The sequence below is a fragment of the Alnus glutinosa genome, chromosome 10, assembly GCF_958979055.1.
Source record: "Alnus glutinosa chromosome 10, dhAlnGlut1.1, whole genome shotgun sequence".
NCBI lineage: Eukaryota > Viridiplantae > Streptophyta > Magnoliopsida > Fagales > Betulaceae > Alnus > Alnus glutinosa.
Genome location: NC_084895.1, coordinates 11,437,439 through 11,449,863, shown reverse-complemented (window position 1 = coordinate 11,449,863; position 12,425 = coordinate 11,437,439). Strand labels below are relative to the sequence as shown.

The 12,425-nt window shown below is 33.3% G+C and overlaps 1 protein-coding gene across 1 annotated transcript; it reads right to left on the bottom strand.

Annotated features, from left to right (window-relative positions):
* Positions 1-1,585: 1,585 nt before the first annotated feature.
* On the bottom strand, positions 1,586-9,861 carry LOC133878808 (uncharacterized). The gene is made up of 14 exons (XM_062317352.1): positions 9,469-9,861; positions 7,421-7,532; positions 6,776-6,888; positions 6,578-6,700; positions 6,308-6,480; positions 6,066-6,141; positions 4,909-4,995; positions 4,242-4,322; positions 4,125-4,157; positions 2,804-2,857; positions 2,614-2,655; positions 2,044-2,122; positions 1,890-1,960; positions 1,586-1,819 (listed from the first exon to the last, which is right to left on the bottom strand). The coding sequence occupies exons 1-14, from the start codon at positions 9,706-9,708 to the stop codon at positions 1,727-1,729; spliced, it is 1,377 nt and encodes a 458-aa protein (XP_062173336.1). The 5' UTR covers positions 9,709-9,861; the 3' UTR covers positions 1,586-1,726.
* Positions 9,862-12,425: the final 2,564 nt, after the last annotated feature.

The following is a 12,425-nucleotide window of genomic DNA, read 5'->3' as shown; positions in this document are numbered from 1 at the left end:
CCCTTGATTTCACAAAGAAAAACCACTATCACCCAAACATAAATTTTGAATTATATTCAATTTAATTCATATTTTCAAACAATTTTTCCTTTTTCTTTTTTTCTTTTTTCTTTTTTCTTTTTCCAAACCATTAAAATATAATTTCAACAACTTTTTCTTTTCCGTGTTCACAATTTTTTTTAAAAAAAAATTAAAAAAAAAATAATACTCTTTTCGGTATTCAATGTAAAGTAAAAGTCAAATGTGGGTTTACCCTTTTAATTTGATCCAAGTTATCAATAAATTTTGAATTTTGCCCCCAGAAAATGGCTTGAACATTAATTTTTCAAAATTTACCAAATTTTGTAATTGCCAAATTAATTTACCGAAAATCAACAAATATGGCTGCGTTCGTCAATCTTGATCTCATTTTTGTTTTCAATATATAAGTTACTCACACTACAAAAAATAAGAAATTTAGTGTCATTTGGGTTAGAGTCATTTTTGTAAAAAACAACTCCAAATGGTTAGTCCTTTACTATTCAAATGACTTTAAATTTAGATTGAAATTTGCTGTTCAAACGATTTTAAATTTAAATTAAAGTTGTTTGAATAGTAAACGACTCTAACCATTTAAAATCACTTACAACTCTAAATTAATTTTTTTTTTTTTTGAAAAATAAAACCCTTCTTTCCCCCTTATTACTCCCACCTTTTCTTCTCCCTCTCTTCTCATTCTTGTTTCTTCTCCACAACTCAAGAGATATCAGAGAGATCTAGCCCCAAAGAGAGAACAAGAAGAAGGAAAAAATGGGTTTTCGGCCATGGGTTGTATGAGGTAAAATTCATAGCTTTCATTTACATTTTCTTGACACCCATTGTTAATAGAGCATGGAAATCATGTGATTGGTTTGGGTTTTAGGTTAAAATGTGAATGCTTAAATTCATTATTCTTGAAATTAGCTTTCCCACATAATTAATGTTATGGGTCTCTATTGTTCCATGAATTTTTAACTGTTTTTATATAATCCACTTAATTCTCGTGTACCCAGCGCAGGAGACTCGAGGAGTGCAGGTGTCCTGCATTGGAGCACTCCAATAAAATTCTCATAATTTTTTTTTTAATTATTTTATTCACATTGGAGTTCGTTTTGCAACTAAAACCATTCCAAATATTGAAGTCGTTTGAACAGTAAAACGACTTTAACCCAAAGTCCAAACCCTATGTATTAAGTCTTTTTCTAACCGTCACTATTAAAACAACTTAAAATAATTGGAGTCATTTTTTTGCCCATAAAAAAACTCAATAAAGCAACTCAAAACTAAGGTTTTTTTGTAGTGTAGTTTCATAAACGTATACGACCTCAACTTCTATCCCATTTTTATGGAGGAAGAAAGATTAATTCGATCTCCAGAAAAGTCAAGCCTTATTCATCATTCACATTATTATTATTATTATTATTATTGTATAAATTTGTCCATGAATCTAAAGATATTATATTTTCTGTATATTCTAACAATTATTATTATTATTATTATTATTATTATTATAAAATAAGGCAAAAGATGAAAATGGGAAAGAAATATGCAGATAGAAGAGTACAGCTTTCTAAAGAAAAAATGAATACTAAAATTTTATTTGCACTAACATAATTACAACATTACTCAAGGGACGCCACATATTTACATCATCCGCCAAGAAAAAAACATTTTACATGGGACCTGCAATCAAGTGATTGTCTATCCATCACTCTAGAAGTGGTGCTTCAATTTCATCCTCAGAGTCATGACTTGAGGGTATATCAGGTTTAAGGAAGCAAGCATAACATAAAGCAATAACCTGAGGAAATGAAAATGAAAAGTTAGTTGAGAGAGAGAGAGAGAGAGAGAGAGAGAGAGTAAATGCTCACCATAGATATGGATGCACATATGAGGCTGAAACCTTTGCAGTTGAATGGAGCACTGGTAGATAGGAACCATGCTGAGATAAACAATTTAACTAGTTAGAAATACAGACCAAATAGTTGTAACATTCACTTAACAATGATGACTTGCTTCACTCACAAGTTAATGGACTCATTGCAAGTGGTGACAACAAACTGGCTATTGATTCCACACCAGCGATAAATCCCTGTACTTTTCCCTGTAAAAACAATAGAGGATACACGTCAAAAGGTTAACTAGTTTTTTAAAATGTCACTAAAGAACTCTAAATGCACAGAATAATTGGTTTTACATCTTCCACCCCAATGAAGTTTTCCATTCAATATTCAAGTGAATGCAGTAGAAAAATTGGTCTAAACTCATGAATATGCCTGGAGCTCACCTCATTAGACTCAAAACTCATACAGGGGTCAAGCTTAAACTGATTTGCACCGACTACAAGTGAATTGCCTCGGTTTTTTAAAAATTCAGTTCAAATTTTAATTTGAAATATAAACTCAAGTTCAGATCAATTGTGTCACTTATGAGACGATATCAACACAATCAAATTATGAAGACATAGAAACCAAATTTTTCCTCTTTCAGCAGTAAGCATAGTACAGGCTTTTTGGGTGGAAATCCTAATTAATCAGGAAAAAGAATCCATAACTATGGAGTGTTAAGGTAATGGATCATAGGCGTTTTTCATACCTGATTGTTTGAGCTTGATGCTTTTGAAATGATGGCATAAGTCTGCATATCAAGAATTTGATAGCAAAATGGAAAGACCATTAGAATTGAATTGTGAAGTGAACAATCCCATTGAATGTTTGTTAGATACTTCTATAAGAAAAGAAGAAAAAAAAAAGAAGAAGAAAAAACAGAGACTTCCAATACTTACAGAAGGTCTTACAAGGACAACAACAACTTTAAATGAGGCACTCAGGTATGCTACCTGCAGTGTTGTAATGTCGCATTATTTCTGCTTGATAAGAAAAATTAATCCATACTTGAAGATGAACACAACTAAGAAGTTTTAGTATTTGCTTTTACCAAGCTATAATGAACACATGACTGGTTCTAAAATCCAAAAGGTGGAATGGAATTTTTTTTTTTTTTTTTTAAAAAAAAAAAAAAGAGAGATAAGAAAAAGAAAGAATTGCGATGACTATCAAACACTATGCTTTCTCTGACCACCAGATCTTTCTAAAAAAAACAATCAATTTTGCTGCATGCAAACGAAATACTTGGAGCACAGAAAGGTATACTCAATATTTATCTTTAGGGCTGTATTCGAGCCGAGTCGAGTCGAGTATTGAATGTTCAAGCTCGGCTCATTTAATTTTATTTCGAACACGAGTCGAACTCGAATTTATCATCGAACGAAATATTCTGTTCAAGCTTGGCTCGTTTAATTTTATTTCGAATACGAGTCGAGCTCGATCTTATCACGAGCTGCTCAATTAACTTATTCATTTCTTATATAAAGTAAATATCATGATTGTTTATATTTTCATAAATCCATATTAATCATTAATTAATCAAGTCTTGTTAAAATTTTATCATCTGAGTTCATTAAATAAATTAACTTGAATCTTAAATAATATAATCTCGAGTTTATATGTATGTATATAAATTTATTATGCCCATATACAAATTACATGTGTGCACACAAACACATATAACCACACATACTCACAAACACACTTATGTACACACAAATCTATAAAATTAAACTCACAACAATAATTCAAGCTATATCTATCATATTAGGAAGATGATTCATTTATACTTAAGATGTTCTTATTACAAAATTAAAATAATACTAAGAAAAAATTGTAAAAATGAAGTTATACGAGTTTATACAAGCTTATCCGAGTCGAGCCGAGTTTATACGAGTATGTCTCATTTAATATTCGAACATATTATTGTGTTCACGAACGGCTCATTTATTATTCAAACCGAGACCGAATCGAGCTTAACCGAATCGAATCGAGCCGAGCTGACGAGTGGCCGAGCTCATCTTACACCCCTATTTATCTTGTACCAAGTAGATTCCAAAATTTAATACATTCAAAGCTACCAGCTATGTATATAAGCCATAAATCATGTAAGAAAACAGAAACATCAAGACCTGAAATCATTATGCTAAAATCTTTCTTGCAAACATGAAACAGATTTAGGAAAGAACTATGTAACAGATTCATCAAGTATGTACATACCCATGCAGCCCAAGCAAGGCCATAGAATAATGCCTGCACAGCAAAAGCCACCATTAGTGTTTTTCTTTTTTGTGGGGTGGTTTGGTTAGTGAGGACTAACAAATTAAGGTGACTTACATAAGCTATTGATGCAAGTAAACCCATGCACAATATCACTTTCTCTCCAACCAATGGGTTGATTAGTGGAAGCACCAACATCTGGAAGCAAACCACAAAACCATATATATTATAGGATGAGAAATTCCTCAAGGATTGTAAAAAAATCATCTAGAAAAGCACCATGCTCAACATGAACATGACATAGTTACAATGTAAACTATTGATGAAGGACAAAAATATGTGTGCTGATGGTATGTGCAGTACTCTCAACTTCAAGGACTTTGAAAGATAAACTTTATCTTCATTTATTTATTAGAAAAAATAAATACCCCAAAGAATATTTTCATTACTAAAAAACAACTAAGCCTTGGAACTGCTTTTCTATCAAGAATTAAATTTTTCAATTTTATAGTTACAACATCAACGGTAGGATTTTTTTCTTTGATAACTTCTGATCAATCAAGCAGAAGATTTAGAGAAAAACTCTTGCAGAAAATAATTAAATAAAAGTATATATACAGGACGATATTTCTTATGCTGCCTTGACTGATAGGTGAAGATTGATCTAAACATAGGGATAAGTCACAATCTCCAGATTTTAGTAAAATCACAATCTTCACTATCAAGGTATGTCGAACTACTTAAGTAAATGGAAGGAAAACATAAGCTCCATAATAGACTTTACCTGAGAAAAAATTGAACCTACTCCGACCAGCATCAGAATTTCTGAAAATTGATTTTTGTCAAAACCAAAAACAGCCTTCAGATAATACTGCACAGATAGTCACATTAACATTAAGTCGTTGAATTAACAAAAAAAAAAGAAAAAAACAAAGAAGTAAACACTGTTTCATAAATTATCATGATTCAATTGAATGGATTGGTTGCCACAGTTATCAGATAAATTGATTAAGCAATGTGATGTAGCACCAGTAAACAGAGGAAAAAATAACAAGATGTCTGCATCACAATGTCTTGTGTTATACTAAAGATTGAGGAAACCCTTTGGTTCGATATTCCCTCCAAAGTCTGCAGCTATCACAGTTCTCACACTGCCTTTTCTGAGCGAGTTCCTCCACCAAAGTCATAAATTGATTTGGTGGGTTCAGGACATGTGTGCTCAACCAAGTCATGACTGCTCTAGTTCAAACTCCCTGACTTCTCTATGGTCTAGGGCTTCTTCTCTAAGTCTCCTAATTTAACCTTCTATTCCTTCCACCCTTACATATTCTACTTAAATCTCAAATGTTTGAAATATGTTCTTCAAATGTGAACATCTTTGTATGTATATTTTAAGCATTAGGATTACTATCTATCACCGGAATAACCCCCTTGAACAAATCCTACTCCAACAAGGTACTCTAAATTGTTTGATGGATATCTTTGTCTCTCCTTGTTTATTTTTTCTTTTAACTAGTTTATTCATCTGCCAACTGCTGATACTTGCCAGTCAGATTTTGGCTTACTAATCTGTAAACAAAAATAACTTTACCAATAATCTCTCTGTTGCATACAAGTTTTTTTCTTTTTTCTTTTTTCTTTTTTTTCAGATTATTTGTCCTAAGATTCTGACTGAAACGACTATGAAAACTCAGAAAGAACATTTTGTTCCTAAAAAAAAAAAAAAAGATGAGTCTTGCATAAATTGAAACACAGGTGCTGTTCCAAAATGCTGTAAATTTCTTGCTGTGAAAATAACAAATCCCCTACTCCAAGCAAAGGGAGCATATCTGAGTTTTACTTGACTCCCACTCAGGACTGTCCATATCAGAGGTTTATTAATAATAATAATTCAAATGATAAGGTTATTCAGATTAAATCATAAATTAATAGAGCACATACCATTAAGACACCTGTAATGCCAGACATTCCCAACTCATAGAAGAAGGAAACAAGAGAAATGCCCCTTAGTGTTGGACTGTAAAAGAAAAAAGAAGCTCTTATAGCCAAAGAGAATGTCCAATATAATGTTTTGCATTTAAAAGAGATTGGCACAAAAAGACTGCCTAATAGATTCCAGAAATGGTATGCAAGTAAAACAGGATAAGAACATTTTAAGTTGTCTTAGTTACAGAAAGAACTACCTGGTAATAACTATTGTTGCAGCATCTCTCATTGATTTGTATCGATTATGGAGAACCTTAATCGTCCTAGTCAAGCAAGCTGAATCGTGGTCCCTATGTGGAGCCAATTTAACTGTCTCAACCATAAAGAATTGCATGTAAATTGGACAAAAAATCAAGAGCGCAATTGAAACCTGAAACAAAAAGCTTAATTAGTAAAATGATCAATAAGAGAAAAGGATGGCAGAATAAAGATCTTACGGATAATGCTGAAGTTACACCACCACATACCGGAAAAATGTACTTTTCGGGAAGAAAACGTGCTAGCAGATTTCCCAAGACATGCGAAGCAGAACAAAGACCTGTAATCCAACTAAAAGCTGCAGCCCTCTTACTGCCATCAACAACATCTGCCTGCCAGAGGAAGGGAAAATGTGACCCCTAATATTCGCTCTTCCTAATTTTCAAACACCAAGGAATAACTCTTACCGCATAAGCAACAGCAATGCAGAAAATACTCCCTTGACTTAAAATATATGATATTGTACGAAGCACATAGTAAGCATATACAAATTCCTTAGACTGATTCCAGGCAAGTAAAGCTGAAACAAGAAATGCAGCGAAACGAACGATTGTAAATTCACATGATGATCTTGACAGTCATAGAAAACAAATGTGATTAACTTGAAGCGAAGGCATGCTTTAAATGAATTCTAAGTTGCAACAACAAATCATTTTTGCCTCTAGATGCACATGTTTCATGCAAAATGGGGCATCCTGTGTCTGCAAAATCATATGCATCACTGAAAAAGAAAGAAAGTAAGCCTGAAAAACACTTTACTAATTGCCAAAGGTTGAATTTCTTCCATGAATTTTAAGCAATTTCAACTTTATCCCTAAACAATTTAAGTGACAACAATCTAATCCATTAGCGTTATGTCGTTATCTGTACTAAAAAATATGTATTTCAACAAGAACACTTAGATAAGGAAACGATTGACACTGACACACAAGATATAAATAGGAATATATTTGGGATTTCATTTCAATAATTCTCAAATTTAGATGAATTTTTATATATATATATATATATTTAACTTGCAATATAATGAAAAATGTTGAAAGAAAACATACCAAAAGGGAATATGGAAGTAGATATAGTAAGAAGGAGCATTGGTTTACGCCCATACTCATCTGCAAGCTGACCTAAAAGTGGAAGTATCACCATCTTGAAAATTCCAACAATCTGCAAATAAAAATGTATGCTTAATATCAATTTATAACCAAAATTCAATAATTTGGACAAAGGAACAATTAGCTACTGCTGAAATCCATTCAATCATCAGAGTATTCAGGATTTTAATTATGCTACTCAAAATTGACTATTGGCCAAACCCTATATTATCAAGTAACATCTTTCTTTCATAAATCATATGATACCAATTAGCTTAAACCATAAGACATTTAGCTAATTTTGTCATATCCTTCACTGAGGCTGTTTAGAGTTTAAGCAACCTACTCAATTGAGTATCCTAGAATCCCACTTATCCTTATTTTTTTTTTTAAAAAAAAAAATGAGGAAATTCAAATGAAGCAATATCCACAAATAGATTTTAAACCTTTTACTGGGTTCTGCTGGTCCTTGTCCCTGAAGTGAATGTTGATGCATAACCCATGAGTCAAAAGACCTAAAAGGATCCGACCCATCACCTTAGACCGAATAGGTTTGACTCTATCCAATCATCCACGCACAGAATTTGCTAATCACGTGAAATAGCTTAATTAAAATATATATATATGCTAATAGGATAGATAATTTTACATTAATTTCTTTAGAAACGTCCATAAGATGGGGGCTGATTTATTTATTTGGAAATGGACAAGTTAATCATTCGTACCAGACTAACCAGTTTATAGAGTGGATAAGAAATTTATTTATGTAGAGAAACCCCAGGTGAATCATTTTGCACACTTCCTGCTCCTCCTAAAATATACCGAAAACCTCAGATCCTTCAAATTATCAGGAATAATGTCTCATTCAAACTATCTAAAACTGTCCATGTCCTTTAATGACAAAAAATACTTTTATTAAAATAAAATAAAAAATTTAAAACCCAAAATTAGAAGAAAAAAAAAAACCAAAAAAAAAATCATTAATATTTTTTTTCTTTTTCCAAATTTATAAGGAACCCCAGGTATTTGTACTGTGCATAATTGAAATCTTGCGAGAAACATTACCAGGTGATAATTAGGTGATGATTTGAAAAGATACTTAAAATATAAGCCACTGGCTTTGTCACCAATTATGATTATCCAAAGGGAAAGCAGGAGAAATGTATATCAACTTTATGGGCCGTTTTATTAAATTTACATTATCATTGACGTTGATTCAAGACACTACACTATTCTCTAATCACTTCACCTCTTAAAGTAAAAGCAAAAGTTGATATTGACAGTTTTTGGGAAGAAATTAACGTCACATCCATCTCAAATTGCTTAAAACATCAGAGAAAACAAAATGCAGCAATCACGATGACTTCCAGGAAAATTATTGTAAAACATGCGGGACCTTTCTTCTTCTTTTTTTTATATTTTTACGCCATTTAATTTTCTGGGAGTGTTTGGTATCTAAGAAAACGCAGGAAAATTACAGAGAAAATTTCAGAAATCTTCATTCTATGAGCATGAAATGAATAAAAAAAAACCCAAATTGTTGTTCGTCCCAAACTCCCAAAGTGGAAAAGAGAAAAGAAAGAGACTACTCCTACGATAATCTCCAGAGTCATGTTACCCAAATCGAATCCAGAATTATAAGAGCAGAACATGTTTGATTTCCGAGAAAACGAAGAAAAGAAAATAAAGGAAACTCGAAGATCTCTAATCGAATGAGGGAGTGCTACAATTGAAGTTTTCTCTTTTAAAGCAAAACTCTGTTTTCGCAAATAAACCTCTGGAACTGGAAGAACTAAACGACGTTTTCAACTCCTTTGACTGTCAGTCTCTCGGTTTCTATAAAACAACTAAAACGCCAACAACAAAACGCCAAATTCAACAACCTCGTTTCGTTATTTTTATATATAAAATTTGATCCCAGGTGTCTGGAAAGCCGACTCGTTCTCTTTGTCAACTTTCTCCTGAACCAAAAAAAAAAAAAAAACGTAAACAGAGAAAGAATACGTTACCGTTTGTTGGAGACCGTTAATATATATAGCTTCGGTGCAGGTTTCGTCTCCGGGACAGAGAGCGGCAGTGATGACGTCAACAAGAACGGAAACTGTCATTTCCTCGGCGACCCAGTGAATGCAAAGTGGTATGAGCAAGTGAAGCATAGGCCTCAGGTAACGGACACCGGAGCTCTGCTGCGCCATGTCGTCTTCACTGCAACTACCTTGTCGTTTTGCTAATAAGTTGTGGAATACCATGTTTGTATTGGAAATTGGAATGTATATATATGTTTTACAGAGGGTGGAAAATCAGGTGGGAGGGAGGAGAAGAAGAAGAATTGGTAGGTGAAGGTGGAATGCTAATTGAAATTGACTGGTTGTTGGCTCCAGTCTGCAGCAACTTGTTATGTAGTTGGAAAAAGGATAGAGGCTGTGGCACCGACGCATGGGCGCGGGAGTGCACGTGCTGGGGTGGGGTGGGCGTGTGGCATCGGCTTGTTTGCTTGTGGATGTTTCACTTGTGCGGGTGATTTTGCTTTTGGCGTCCTATCCTAGTCTTTAACCTCCACCCTGGACTTCTACGGTTTTTTTTTTTTTTTTTTTAAAAAAAAAAAAAAATATATATATATATATATATATATATATACTTAACCCGTATTAACATTCATTCACATTTTTAACTTCTTCTAAACTTTAAAAACTTTTAATTTAATTTATTCTTCTTTCAATTTCTTTTCAATTTCACCCATCTGCTAAGAAAATCCTAACAGCGAGGTATGTAAATTTCCAAAATACTCTTCTTCTTTTTAAGGAAAAACAAAAAAAACTTGCAAGAATTTAGGCATCGATCAAGATTTAATAAAATTTATAAAAATACTCACGCCTTAGTTTTTGAAAAAGAATTATTTCTTTTTTAAAAAAAAAAATAGGTATTTTTGAAATTTTGAAATGATTTAATAGAAAATCCTAACAGATGGATGAAATTGAAAAAAAAAAAAAATTGAAAGTTTGATACACTAAAATGAGAGCTTTTGAAGTTTAAGAAATTAATTGTAAAAGCAACAACAATTCGGAAGGTTAAATAAAGTTTTTTCTCCCCCCTCCCCCCTCTTTTTTTAAATAGAGGGCTATTGTAACTTTTGCTATAAATTAATTTACAAATTGATGTTACAGTTTATATTTATTGAAATAGAAATAAAAACAAAATTTAATTTATTAATTTCTCTTAATTATTTTATCAATATAAATTGTTATATTAGTTTGTGAATGACTTTATAATAAAAGTTGTAGTAATTGAGTTGTAAATAATTTTCTAGAGTTTAAAAAGTGATAGGAAACTTCATGGGATAAGGAAAAAGAGCAATGCTCTAGATACAACATTTTAATTCTACCATTGTCCGATAATGGTGACGTGACACTCCAAATCAACTATTTAATCTTTTTTTTTATTATTATTTAACAATGATTAATCCAAGAATTATTTGAACGTGTCATGCCAACCTTGTCTCATAGAGTTATAGTATCTAGCATCTCTCAAGCACAAAACATAAATAGATCCTTAGACATGTTTTCAAATTAAACGAAGTATGTTACTACGTCATGTCATCACCAATAATATTGTGACACGTGTCCTTTAATATAAAAAGAAAAATGAAAATATAAAACGTAAAATATAGAGAAATGTTAGAAACCATATTTATTGTTGATACAGTTTCCGGTTGGTGACGTGTCGATCAGGGATAAGCTGGGATAAGCTATGTAAACGATCCTGCAAAAGAAAGCTGCGTCGGGGGGTTCCGACAACCCCGCTCCGATGCTTAAGTAAGTGTATGGTTCTGAGAATAAATGCGCAGAATAATGCTAAAAGACTGATTAGCATGTACCTTAACATCTGAAGTGGTTCTAGTATTTATAGAGGTTGAGGAGCAATTCAATTAGCCTTTTAGTTCGTGCATGAGGCGGTTGGAGGAGGCGTGGCCCCGGATGAACGGATATTTCGGGTTCCGCTTACCTCGGAGGCACCATCATGTTTCATGACGGGCGTCGTGTCCCTTAGATTCCGGGTATTGCTAAGATATATGCAGATGTGGATATCAACTAGCATTTGGGTCGCCTATACGGGCCAGTTGTGACAGCTTGGGCTCAAGAGGCCTTAACGGGCCTGGGTGGATCAGAGTGGGCCTACTTCTCGGGTTGGGCCCTACGCCCGAGAAGGTCAATATTTTTCCCCAACATTTATCTCACAATATTGACGCAGTATCCAAACCAATTCTTAGATTTTTTATTTTTTTTCTAAACAATAACTGATTTAAATGTTGAATTGGATTGCTACCTAAATACTGTGAGATAGTTGAATGGCTATTCTTAGAGATCTCCACCAAAAAGCATTGAGGACGTCCTCCACAAGCATAGATCCTTCAAGCTCTACACCAACGGAGGCAGAGACACCATGTTTGTGTGAGAGAGAGAAGGTTGATCAATGCCTTTGCACTTGCTTACTATAAAACCAATTCAATTTGAAGAAAACTTGACCAATTTGAAGAAAACTTGACCATGTTTGGAAACCACCTTCCCCTTCCCTTTGCCAATTTCAAAATATTATATTTTTTTTTTATCACATCAATTACCTTTTAATAATTTTTTTATTTTTTATATCACATTAATTATTTTTTAACCACATTTTTTATTTTTTCTTAAAAAAAAAAATCAAAACTTCTTTCTATTTTATATAGGGCAGGCAATTTTGACACGACCCGATAATTCGTCGTGAACACGACACGAAATTAGCAGATTTGGGTCTTATTCTCTTGCAGTCCCGCTGGATGCCTGGACCCGCTCGAGTCGACGCTCTCTCTCTCTCGGTCTCTCTAGTCTCTGCTCTCTACTCAGTGCTCGCTGTTGACTGCCGACATCGCAACGCTCTTCCCCGTCTCTCTACCGCTCTCTCTCTCTCTCTTCCGCCAATGTCGCATCAG